Genomic DNA, 11,006 nt, shown 5'->3' with positions numbered 1-11,006 from the left:
TAAATACATAATTGTACGCTCGTGAATCTGCATAATCATGATGTCAAGGGATATGATATCATTGCTCATTGTGTTACCATAGAGACCATGGCGCTAGTTTTTTCTGTCATCAAGTGCTTCTAATTCTTTTTGGAAAAAAGAAATTATTTTTCTTCTATAAAAGACGGTTTCTACATTCGTGAAGACTACAGTTTTGAGTTCAAATTCCTTTTTTGGGCATTGTAACTGTTGCAGTCGTTCCAACGCCAAAGGGCGGCTTTTTGTCAAAGGGCGGTTAATATTTTCTCAAAGGGCGGTTTTTATTCTCTCAAAGGACTGGTTTCTTTTCTCTAAAGTTCTATATCTTTAACAATCTTTATTTACTGAATGTTGGTTTAAATATACTCCTCATTTAAACACTTTTCAAAAACGTTCACAGAATGCTGTATAAATACATGAAGATGATTGGGAGGTAGCTAGGTCCTCCTTGTCTTCAAACTTACTACGCTTGACTTTGTTCTTAACTACTGCCCAAAACTGTTCAATTGGGTTGAACTCTGGAGAATAGGGTGAAAGATAAATTGGCTTATAGCCTCTTCTAGTTATAAGTTCATCTATTTCTTTAGTAGTGTGAATAGACGCATTACCCACAGCTATATAATGGCCCTTCTTCTCAGGGAGACAGTCTATCTCATCCATAGTTTTCTCAAGAAATACAAGGCAATGGCCAGTAACAATACCTCTAAGCACAGACTTTTTGTTACTAGATGGCGTTTTTCTTTTACGATTATAAAAATCAATCTTGATGCGTTTGGGCCATTCATCTTGAGGGTTTCGAAGCTCCATGGATACAATAGATTTAGAAGAAACAGTGCCTAAAATCGCATGAGATACTGCTCTCGTAAGGGAGTGGTTACAATAGCTGGTTTTTCTTTTTCAGCCCAACCACCTGAAGGTCTCATGCTGATATCGAAAGCAGATTCATCTACAAAAACGCAGTTTTCAAAATAACTCACTGTGCGTGTTATCTTATCCCAGTTGAAAGTTAAAGGCGAATTTTTTTTAAAAAAAAAATCTTAATACGGTATGATGCAATTAAACAATAGTCAAGAGACTTATTTCGAAATTTGTATAGGTGATAATCGAAAGTATTGATTTGGGTCATAAGCGAAGAACGTGTTGATTTTAGTGCTCTTTTCTTAAGGCTATTTTTAAATATCTGCGTGCCCTCTTCAGTTATTTTATTTCTCTACTAATTTCATTTATCGCACGTTTGATATTGAGCCTCCATTCACTACTATGGGTAGTAGCAGCATTGGTGATATCAGTATTGGGCTTGTGATGAAGGTATAAGTGTAGCGGTGCTGTTAGCAGTTTGAGCATTAATACTTGAGGAAGTAGATTGGTTGTTAAAGTTTATTTTTTGGAAAGAGTAAGTCACTAAAGTGCCATCACGTAGTTGTGTTGGATGAATTGTAAAATGTATATTGCTAGTGGTAAGGCCCTTTTTGACATAAGTATTGTAAAGCACAGATGCGCTGTAAATCTTGTAGGCCATGGGTTTGAGTGTGTTGTAAAAGGTAATAAAAATAGAAGTTTGTGTGTTCGTAGTCTTTTGTAAGACTTGAGGTTCGTAGCAAAAGTGTTTAAAAGGTAAAGTTATAATAAAGGTTCGATGTGTCACCACCAGATCGTGTAAAGTTGATCAGACTGAGTTGTACAAAGTAAAAAGAATAATAAAAAAATATAAAAAGGTTCCTGAATCCACTTGATTGGATTATTCAGAAGTTAATAAAAGATAAAAATAAAAAAGGAAAAGGTTGTGATTCAAATCGTAAGTGATTTATTGAATGAATTGAGCTTTTTGCAAAAGCATTGCTCTTTTATACTTGTTAAAAAGTAATTAAAGTTTTGATAATTATAGTTTTAATATTTAAAGTTTTTTTTTTTTTTTTTTTGAAAACTGTGCTACTGCACCTTCAATGGTTGAGGAATGAAGACATGAAGCGCTAAGAAGAAAAGAAAAGTAAAATTAGTAATTAAATAAGAATTTGGTCAGGATACGTGGCTCGTATAATTCGTTCTTCGAAGTTCCACGTCCCTTCGAGTATAGCCGAATTTAGCAGATATTGCCTGTGCTATCAATGCTGCTAACGATCATTGATAACGTCGGTATTGTAACCAAACTGGCGCCGGAATCAGCTGTCAGAAGAAGAATAAAAAGATTACATTCCCCATAGCAAGATGACGAATTTGTTCGGTCCATAAAGCAAAATGTCAGTGCAACCACGCCTGACGATACAACAAACGGAAGGTTCAAAGCTTTTTTTTAAAAAAAAAAGATAATAAAGTTTATGCATGAACTCTATTCCCGTGTAATTTTTTCCGCACTCTTATGTCATTGTAACAATTGTGTGTCTTTTTTTTTTCACATTAATATTGGTGTGCGACTCTGTTATTGTATACTTGGCCTCTTTTAAGTCAGTAAAGAAAGCTCTTTTTTATTTATCTTCATGTATTAAATATTGTACAAGCACGCAAACTGGGAATTTCAATAGCGTAATTCGGCTTGCTTTAAGATGTGAATTAATCAATTGAATTCATGAAAATTGGCGTTTTTAAGTGCACAAGGTAATTTGAACTCGCGTAAATTGGTATACATGACATGTATCATGAAGATCTTCCTTTTTTTGTGTACGCCAATGTAATGTTTCTTGATCATTCGTTCTCAAGGCCATGTAGAATGGGTTTAAGGATTCAAATCCTTTTGTAGCATTTGCTACCCTTTGATCGACAAGACCGGCAGACGAAGATCATCCGTTGTACATAATGGTGCTGATTGGCTAGTCACTGTGAAAAAGCTGAGAATAGTATCGTAATATTATTTGACTGACAATAAAGTAAGCATAATAGAGGTGAATTGATGATCCTCTGATTATCTCCTCATTAAAAAGAAGACAAAGAAGAAGAATGAATCCATTAAGACAAGTAGTTTCATTATGTACGGTGATATTCAGAAACCGAAGCGGATCATGCTAAAGAAGAGTTCATCTCAGTAAAATGCTATTTATATATAAAGGTTTTCTAACAGGCAAAGCATTTATATCCATCTCTAGTAATCATATGATGCTTTATCTTGTATATAAGAAGTTTTAACGAGTGCCTTGATATAGTAAATCTTAAACAAGTACTCTACTTTCAATTTCCGATGAAGAAGTGGCATTTTATTTGAGCCACAGGCTGTCATAGTTACACTGGGTGACAGATTTGTGGCCCAGCCAAAAGTTCACCAAAATACATTTCAATGTAAATTATGGAATGTTGTAATTTGGTGACCACACAAATGATTTCGCGTGACAATTGTATTATTTAAAAAATATGACGCTGACACAATTGAATACACGCATATAAAAAATGCAAGTCTGCTTCTTTGTGATTGTGATTAATTCTATAGAAAGGGGCCCTTTTATGCACAAACGGATCATGGTTACTACTATTTAAAGGGAATTGTTGTCAACGGTTTTGCCATAGAAACTCAAAAAAAAAAAAATGTAGAGGGGAGAGTTTGCATAAGGAAATAGTTATCAGCTGAGCACTTTTGAAATACCAAGCGTATTTGAGCTCATCTGACGGTGTATTTCCCTAGCATATTGAATCTCAAAAAGGCTCCAGGAATCGCACAGGTAAGTTGTATTATAATGAATGCATAAGATTCATTAAATAAAAATAGCCATAGAATTAACACATGTGTAGAGAGATAAAAAGTGAACTTTTTACTATTGCTACCGTATGCAAAATATGATGGAGGGCTGTAGATTAATCCATATCATAGTCAAGTTTATTAATCCCAAATACTCTAACTCGATGCATCATTGGTAGTTTGGCGACCAAGACGACTAATAATGCTGTAAAGTTGATTCCAAAGAGGAAAAAGTCATAATGTGTATAATGCGTGCTTAGAAGAAATCTATCGATTGCATGAGTTATCATCCCTCTTTTTTAAAGATTATAACTTACAAGACGATTGGAACTGCCGTCAAGAATTTACGAGTTGCCGTGAATTGAACTCCACCATCAATTTGCTCCCACAGTGTTAAGCCATCATATGCTCCTTGATTATTTTCGAATGGGATACCTTGAACCCAATGAAACATGATATAGTGTCCCTAAGCAAATGGTTATTTTACTGTCTCTTCACTACAACAAAACAATACACATACGCAGTTGAAGGCAAGATTTGTTAATGTCCAGCTTGCTTCCGGTGTTATAAAAGGTATAAGTGTGAACAAAGCTTTCAAGACGACAATGACAAAGATGGTAGTGAACCAAGCACCTATGATTTACGTAATCTATCAACTGAACTCATATATTTTATATGTATTCTAACCTTTATAATTGACCCAAGATGAGTTAAAATTTGGCATTGAACTTTGATCAAGAACTGCGGTATATGATTTCTTTTCGTTTAATGAAGACATGTTGCTGCTATTTGTTAAAGGAAAGAATATAAAAATAAAAAAGAAAAGAAAAGAAAAAAGAGCTGGTTTGTTTAAAATGGAAAGTGGGGTGGTGATTGCTGTCTTATTGGTCTCTCTTTGTCTCTTGTTCAAATGGCGCAGTTTCAAAAGAATCGCTCTGTTCCACCGGAGAGAGAGACGAGGTGTTTATATCTTTTTCTCTCTCTGTTTGCCGATGACAAGCGTATCATGTATATATTAATAACTATAAGGATGATATATTTTAGTGATGGTCAAGTAGGAAATATGCATCCCACGACACAACCTTAAACATACCCATATATCCATATATACGCACAAGTGTATTTTTATATACAAAGAAAGAAAAAGAATGAAGGATCAAAAAAAAGGAGAGGGAAAAGGTACACGCTCCATGAGTTTCTACGCGCAATGCATAAACGTAGTTCTTTTTGATACATGACAGGATTATTAAGGTTTATAGGCAAAGTCGGCTAAATTGACCGAATGATTCCATTTCATCTATCAATTAATCAAGACGGAACGGCCATCATTGCAGAAAGATGTCTGTGATTCATTGTTCGGCATCATATCTTGGCGGCACTCCATGTCATTTTTGTTACACACATCGCTCTACGTGGGCGCGCGTGTGCACGCGTAAAGTGTTCTTGATCATAAAAGAGCCAATTAACACTTTAAAAAAAAAACTCCTCTACTTGTAGCTCCTCTTTTTTTCGTGTAAATATTGAAATTTGATTGGATAAAACAAAGCGGTGACGTTTTCACTTTATTTTTTCGTCTTTTATATTTTTTCTTGCTCTCTCTTTTTTAAGTCAATACCAAAAAAAAAAAATGAAATACATTGTGAAAGGTGGCATTTGGAAAAATACAGAAGACGAAATCCTAAAGGCAGCTGTCAGTAAATACGGCAAGAATCAATGGGCTCGTATTTCTTCATTACTTGTGAGGAAGACACCAAAACAATGTAAAGCTCGTTGGTTTGAATGGTTAGATCCAAGCATTAAAAAGGTAAACATTTTAAATAATAAAACCAAGACTAACTCATAATAGACTGAATGGTCAAAAGAAGAAGACGAGAAATTATTACATCTGGCAAAACTTATGCCTACACAATGGCGTACTATTGCTCCTATCGTCGGTCGAACACCAGCTCAGTGTTTAGAACGATACCAAAAGCTTTTGGATGAAGCAGAAACTCGTGATACAGATAGATCAAAAGAGCTGGGCTTACAGGGTGCCTTTGGTCACGAAACAGGACCTAGTGCAGATGATGTTCGAAAATTGAGACCAGGAGAAGTAGACCCTGAACCAGAAACAAAACCTGCTCGACCTGATCCAGTGGATATGGATGAAGATGAAAAAGAAATGTTATCCGAAGCTCGTGCAAGATTAGCTAACACACAGGGTAAAAAGGCAAAGAGAAAGGCAAGAGAGAGACAGCTGGAAGAAGCAAGAAGATTGACTGCCTTACAAAAAAGAAGAGAACTCAAAGCAGCTGGTATCTAGTAAGTGCTTCTTATTCATTTAAAAAGTGAATACTAACTCTATTTATTAGCATGCGTTTAAAGACAAAGCCAAATGTGATGGATTATAATACAGATGTTCCCTTTGAAAAGAAACCTGCATTAGGTTTTTACGACACAACAGAAGAAGGCAGTCGTACGGTCGATCCTGGTAAATTGACAAACGTTCACCTATCCAAATTGAACAGACGACGTGCTGATATCGAAGAGGAAAAGAATCGTGAAAAGAAGAGAAAGGCCAGAGAAAATAACAATAAAGGTGGCCCACAAGGCAATCAAGGCCAGTTTGTGCCTGAAAAGAATGCCAAGATTCAAAAGATGCAGGAAGAAGAACAGATTGCAAAACGTCGTAAGCTTGTCTTGCCTGCTCCCCAGGTTGGCGAACAAGAACTTGAAGAGATTGTCAAGTCTGGATTTGCTGGCGAGAATGCTAAAACGTTGGTAGCAGATGATGTAGGTGCCACACCTTTCACCGATCGTGGACCTACGCCCTTATACTCTGAATTACGTACGCCCAGACCAAAGACTCAGGTTGATGGTTATCCTGGAGCCACACCACTTCAGAGCATGGCTACACCCAGAAATGCAAAGCCTCCACAGAGTGTCAAGGTCAGTCTTTTGCAAGGTTTAGCCAGTTTGCCTAAACCTCGTAACGAATGGGAGATTCGATTACCAGAAATTGAACAAGAAGACGAAAAGCAGCCGGCTGAGAAAGCAGTTGAGGACATGAGTGATCTTGAACGACAGATCAAAGAACAAGCAGAACGAGATGAACAAGAGCGTGCTGCACGTCGATCATTAGCTGTTCAACTCGAATTACCACGCCCCACGACAATGCATCAATTCAAGGCAGACTCTAATGCAAGTGAAGCCGAAAAGATGATTTATGAAGAATTGAACAGACTTTTGAAACACGATGCTGTTAAATACCCAGTTGCAGGAGGAAAGGTTGCACCAGGCGCTGTTCAATTACCTGAAAGTATCGCTCAATTAGAAGACGAATTTGATTCAAAAGCATTGGCTGATGCTCGTAAAGAATTAGATCAGGAAATTGTCAAGACATTAGGGCTTTCCGAGGATGAAGATGTCAAAAAGGCAGTGTGGGAACATGTATCATCTAAACCTGAATTTGAAGAACTATGGAAAAAGGAGCATGAGGAGTTGATCTTTTCAGTCAAATTTAATCGATTCTTGACATTAAATGAAATGGACGATGACAAAGATATTACTCAAGGACTTGAAAAGACGATTGAGGTATGTTATGGATATTTTGTAAGATATATATGTATATATAAATAACACTGCTTAGGCCAATCGTCAAACAATGATCCGAGATGCTACACGTGCAGGAAAACTAGAGAATAAGTTGGAAGTCAGGCTAGGAGGATATATGAATAGATCTAAAATGTTGTCAAAGCAAATAGTAGAAGCATTTGAAGAATATGAAGCTGCACAGTTGGAATACAATAGTTTCCTGAATTTACAGAATGCGGAAAGAGCAGCCATTCCACGTCGTATTGAAGCATTGGAATATGAGGTCAATAAGTTGGTCAACAGAGAAAAAGAATTACAAGAGAGATACAAGAACTTGAGTGACGAAAAGATGGAATTACTTGTATAAAAAGAACATAAATAAACTCTTTTTCCTTTTTCCTTTTTTTTTTTTTTTTTTTTTTTTTTTTTTTTTTTTTCTTATTTATACTCAAAATGTCTATTACGCTTTATCAAAATGAAAGACAGTGCTGCGAATGCGGTTCATACTCACACAAGACAAGGTGAATATTAAAAGGGTGTATGACTGTATATGGGTATATATTGATCTGTTTGTCATAGGGACTGTCCCAAGTTGATACCTTAAACACGCAAAAAAGAAGCATCTCTCTATTTTATAAACTATAACAGCAATAAAGGAACTTGTGAGATGATGACATTTTTTTTTATAAAGTTTGAATCCTGTCATTTTCATTTGGACAATAAATAGGTGCAGTTGCATCATATTTTAACATTATGTTCTTTTCATTGGGAGGCAAAAACATCATTCTCCTAAGTAAAAAAATGAGTTTATACGCTTATGTCTAACAAAGGACTTACCAAAGCATTTTAGCAAACCATGAATGAGCCAGTGTTGAAGGATGAAAGCAATCGATATTACTAAAATAGAATAAGAAATATATTCTTAATATATATATATATATTTACCTGATAGCTTGTATTGGGAAACTCATGATATCAACAAGTAATGGCTGATAGACTACAGCAAAGGTATCACTCGGAGGTTGTTTATAGTAATTCACCGCCTGCAGAAGTGCCGCATTGTACTCTGGAAACAATGTGTTCATGATCGTTCGATTAGCTTCAGAATGCGAGCATTCACACTCATGGTCATGTCCTATAAAGTTACTTCCTTTGATGGGCCTACAATAATCTGTATAATTGGAAGTAGCAACGACAATATCTTGTACTTTCATAATACCAACTAAATAAACATGTCAATTCGCTCATATATTTTTACGATTTAGCGTTCATATCCTACTTATCTGTACCAGTACGTGCGACATGGATTTACGAATACGTTCGATAGCGGTTTGAACATTGGCTGCAAATGGCACAGGTAAAGAAGTAGGTTCTGTACAGCTATGACATATATCATTTGAGCCAATAAAGATAGTAATCAGCTTCCAATCTGTCGGTTTGGTTATATTGTCGTCGTATGCTTTTTGTAGTACATCCATCGTGTAATCTAACTCATGATCAAGATTTAGGCTGCGAGCGCCTGATTGAGCAGCGTTAAGGATGTCGATATCCTCTCTATACTGTCCCTTGGGACATATTTGGTTTCCTATCATGTGTAAGTCATATTGTTTTCTGTACAAGTAGGATGGAGGTTACCAAAGCAAATACTGATAAGATGGTCTCCTACAGACGCACCATAAAGACTGTGAGAATAATAATGTAGTATGTTAGGCACCGTGATAGTATTCGGGTCCTGCTTTTCGTTAATAGATATGTACACATTATCTTTCGACACTTACACCTCCCAATGCAAAACTAACACCTCTATTTTCATATAGATTCTGTATATTAAGAAACTGTCCTTGAACACCTTTTGCAGCGAATCCAGCCATGACGCTAGTAGGAGATGTATTAAGTAAAATATGCGTCAATTTAAACAATTTACCTATCTCCCAGTCCTGCTACAATCTTGATATCATCTGGGCGCAAATCATGCACACTCTGAGCTGAGGTAGACCTAGGCTTTAGTAAGGGACACCCAATATCTAAGGGAACTGAGATGTTAACGACAGGATCTACTGGTAAGGTTGTCACTAGAGGCAAAAGAAAGATTGAATATAGATAAGCCAGTATGGACATGAATGATGCAACAAGTAAAAACGTGGGCAATATGTCAACGGCAGTTATAAAGCAGTGTATAATGATTGATGGTGTCAGTGGTTCTTTGAGCGAGGAAGCACTATCTCCTTCTTCTATTTGGTCTAAAGCTGTTGGGTCAGAGAACGATGAAAGGAAATACTTTCCTCGAACATAAAACATGGACAAAAAAAAAAGCAAAACAAGTGTAGGCGTGTTTTATTTTTCACTTTTTATACACACTTTTTGTTTACTTTGTGATAATGAGACATGTATAACAAAAAGGAGAGAGAGAGAGAAATGAGAGACATAAAGGAGAGAGGTGATTGATCTAAACTGGAAGCAAACGGTATATTTGAACGCCAATTTCTACTGCTATTGGTGGAACCAAGATATCGTCTACGTCCTGGTTCCTATCGTATTCTAACAAGATCACTTGAAACCCATTCGACTCGCATAGATTCCAAAACATTTGTTCTTCTTCTTGACTGAATCCGCGGCGTTTATAGCCAATATAGATACGCGTTGTATCTTTTGATAAATCCACCAACGTTTTCACTAAATCTTCGAAAAAATGTGCCTCATAAAGTACGTCAGAAGCAATGATCAAGTCTGCCTTTGAGCATTGCTCTGCCTGCTCCTTATTTCCCCACGCCAGCTCTCTTGTCTTTAGATCACATCGTTTTGCCAAGTGCTGATTGACTTTAACGTTTTTATCAATGAGCTCTACTGCTTCTTCCAGTTCAGTCATTGTCACTTTTCCTTTTTCAACAGAACAAGATCCCATAATACTTGCAGTATACAACCCAAGCAACCCAGTACTATGATGTATAGATATCAGAAAGAAAAAAGAAATGTGGTTCCTCAGCTTACCCTGCACTCAAGTCTAATGTATGTTTACTGCTTAGATATTCTGGATGATATTCGTACATCCTTTTCATCACCTCCAATGTGACCAGTGCTGAATCCCATATCTTACCAGGAATTCCTGTATCCCACATTTCATGAATCGCTACCTGTCCATTAGAAAACACACGATATCCGTCATGGACCATCTCCTGGGGATAATTATTCCATAATTCGAGTGGTAGTGATGTATCGGCATTCTCTGGCTGCCAGTCAGGATCAATCATAATTGGCCCGACGGTCAGAGACTGAATGGTCGTAGCAAACTTACTGTTTGATTGAATCCTCAAAAATCGCTTCCCACTTTTGACGTGTTCATGCTTAGGCTGGATACGATAAAGAAAGGCTCCTCTACCAGATCTATAAAAGCCAGGAATGGGTGCTGGATCTTTTGCAAGCTGGCCGTTTTGGAAACTGGGTGCAGGGGCAAGCTCGATGTCCCAGTCGTGGTCATTGTTTTCTTCTAGTGGTGTTATGCCTGTCTCTGAGGGTGTTTGTAAGCTGCAGGCCACGGTTACTTGACCGTCAGGCTCAATGTCAGATCGTCGAAAGAGACCGAGTTCGTTTACAAGTAGAATGTCAACTCGGTACCATCGGTTAGGTTTGACATGAAAGGCAAGAGGACATCGCAAGTTGATTCGGTATAGTGAAAAGTGTTGTTCCAATTTGGCGCGGAACTCTTGATCGGTCAAGCTCATGTCAATAAAAAGAGAAAAAAAGGTTTTTTTTTTTT

The 11,006-nt window shown here is 36.9% G+C and overlaps 4 protein-coding genes across 4 annotated transcripts; 1 reads left to right on the top strand and 3 right to left on the bottom strand.

Annotated features, from left to right (window-relative positions):
* Positions 1–3,795: 3,795 nt before the first annotated feature.
* RHIMIDRAFT_201632 (ORMDL-domain-containing protein) lies at positions 3,796–4,457 on the bottom strand (the record flags this gene model as incomplete). The annotated part of the gene is made up of 4 exons (XM_023606560.1): positions 3,796–3,946; positions 3,997–4,145; positions 4,200–4,312; positions 4,367–4,457. 4 exons carry the CDS (start codon positions 4,455–4,457, stop codon positions 3,796–3,798), a joined length of 504 nt encoding a protein of 167 aa, XP_023466732.1.
* Positions 4,458–5,275: 818 nt separating this feature from the next.
* Positions 5,276–7,652, top strand: RHIMIDRAFT_291592 (uncharacterized protein). The gene is made up of 4 exons (XM_023613824.1): positions 5,276–5,483; positions 5,526–5,980; positions 6,031–7,252; positions 7,308–7,652. The coding sequence occupies exons 1-4, from the start codon at positions 5,307–5,309 to the stop codon at positions 7,617–7,619; spliced, it is 2,166 nt and encodes a 721-aa protein (XP_023466731.1). The 5' UTR covers positions 5,276–5,306; the 3' UTR covers positions 7,620–7,652.
* Positions 7,653–7,859: 207 nt separating this feature from the next.
* On the bottom strand, positions 7,860–10,028 carry RHIMIDRAFT_127660 (uncharacterized protein). The gene is made up of 7 exons (XM_023605494.1): positions 9,177–10,028; positions 9,031–9,127; positions 8,888–8,984; positions 8,532–8,837; positions 8,198–8,474; positions 8,090–8,149; positions 7,860–8,041 (listed from the first exon to the last, which is right to left on the bottom strand). The coding sequence occupies exons 1-7, from the start codon at positions 9,548–9,550 to the stop codon at positions 7,936–7,938; spliced, it is 1,317 nt and encodes a 438-aa protein (XP_023466730.1). The 5' UTR covers positions 9,551–10,028; the 3' UTR covers positions 7,860–7,935.
* On the bottom strand, positions 9,699–10,971 carry RHIMIDRAFT_251116 (uncharacterized protein; the record flags this gene model as incomplete). The annotated part of the gene is made up of 2 exons (XM_023610795.1): positions 9,699–10,188; positions 10,241–10,971. 2 exons carry the CDS (start codon positions 10,969–10,971, stop codon positions 9,699–9,701), a joined length of 1,221 nt encoding a protein of 406 aa, XP_023466729.1.
* Between the last annotated feature and the right edge of the window lie 35 nt (positions 10,972–11,006).

This window comes from Rhizopus microsporus (genome assembly GCF_002708625.1).
Source record: "Rhizopus microsporus ATCC 52813 unplaced genomic scaffold scaffold_7, whole genome shotgun sequence".
Taxonomy (NCBI): Eukaryota; Fungi; Mucoromycota; class Mucoromycetes; order Mucorales; family Rhizopodaceae; genus Rhizopus; species Rhizopus microsporus.
The sequence above is the reverse complement of the archived record's forward strand: the minus strand, read 5'-3'. Positions and strand labels throughout refer to the sequence as shown.

Bases quoted from the DNA above. Each gene is read 5' to 3' on its own strand.
- RHIMIDRAFT_127660 (XM_023605494.1), bottom strand. From the start codon at position 9,550: ATGTTTTATGTTCGAGGAAAGTATTTCCTTTCATCGTTCTCTGACCCA. The intron at 8,985-9,030 runs GTAAGTGTCGAA...AACGAAAAGCAG, and splicing joins TTAGTTTTGCATTGGGAGGT to GACCCGAATACTATCACGGT. The intron at 8,042-8,089 runs GTAAGTCCTTTG...TTTTTTACTTAG, and splicing joins TGGTTTGCTAAAATGCTTTG to GAGAATGATGTTTTTGCCTC.
- RHIMIDRAFT_291592 (XM_023613824.1), top strand. From the start codon at position 5,307: ATGAAATACATTGTGAAAGGTGGCATTTGGAAAAATACAGAAGACGAA. The intron at 5,981-6,030 runs GTAAGTGCTTCT...TCTATTTATTAG, and splicing joins CTCAAAGCAGCTGGTATCTA to CATGCGTTTAAAGACAAAGC. The intron at 7,253-7,307 runs GTATGTTATGGA...AACACTGCTTAG, and splicing joins GACTTGAAAAGACGATTGAG to GCCAATCGTCAAACAATGAT.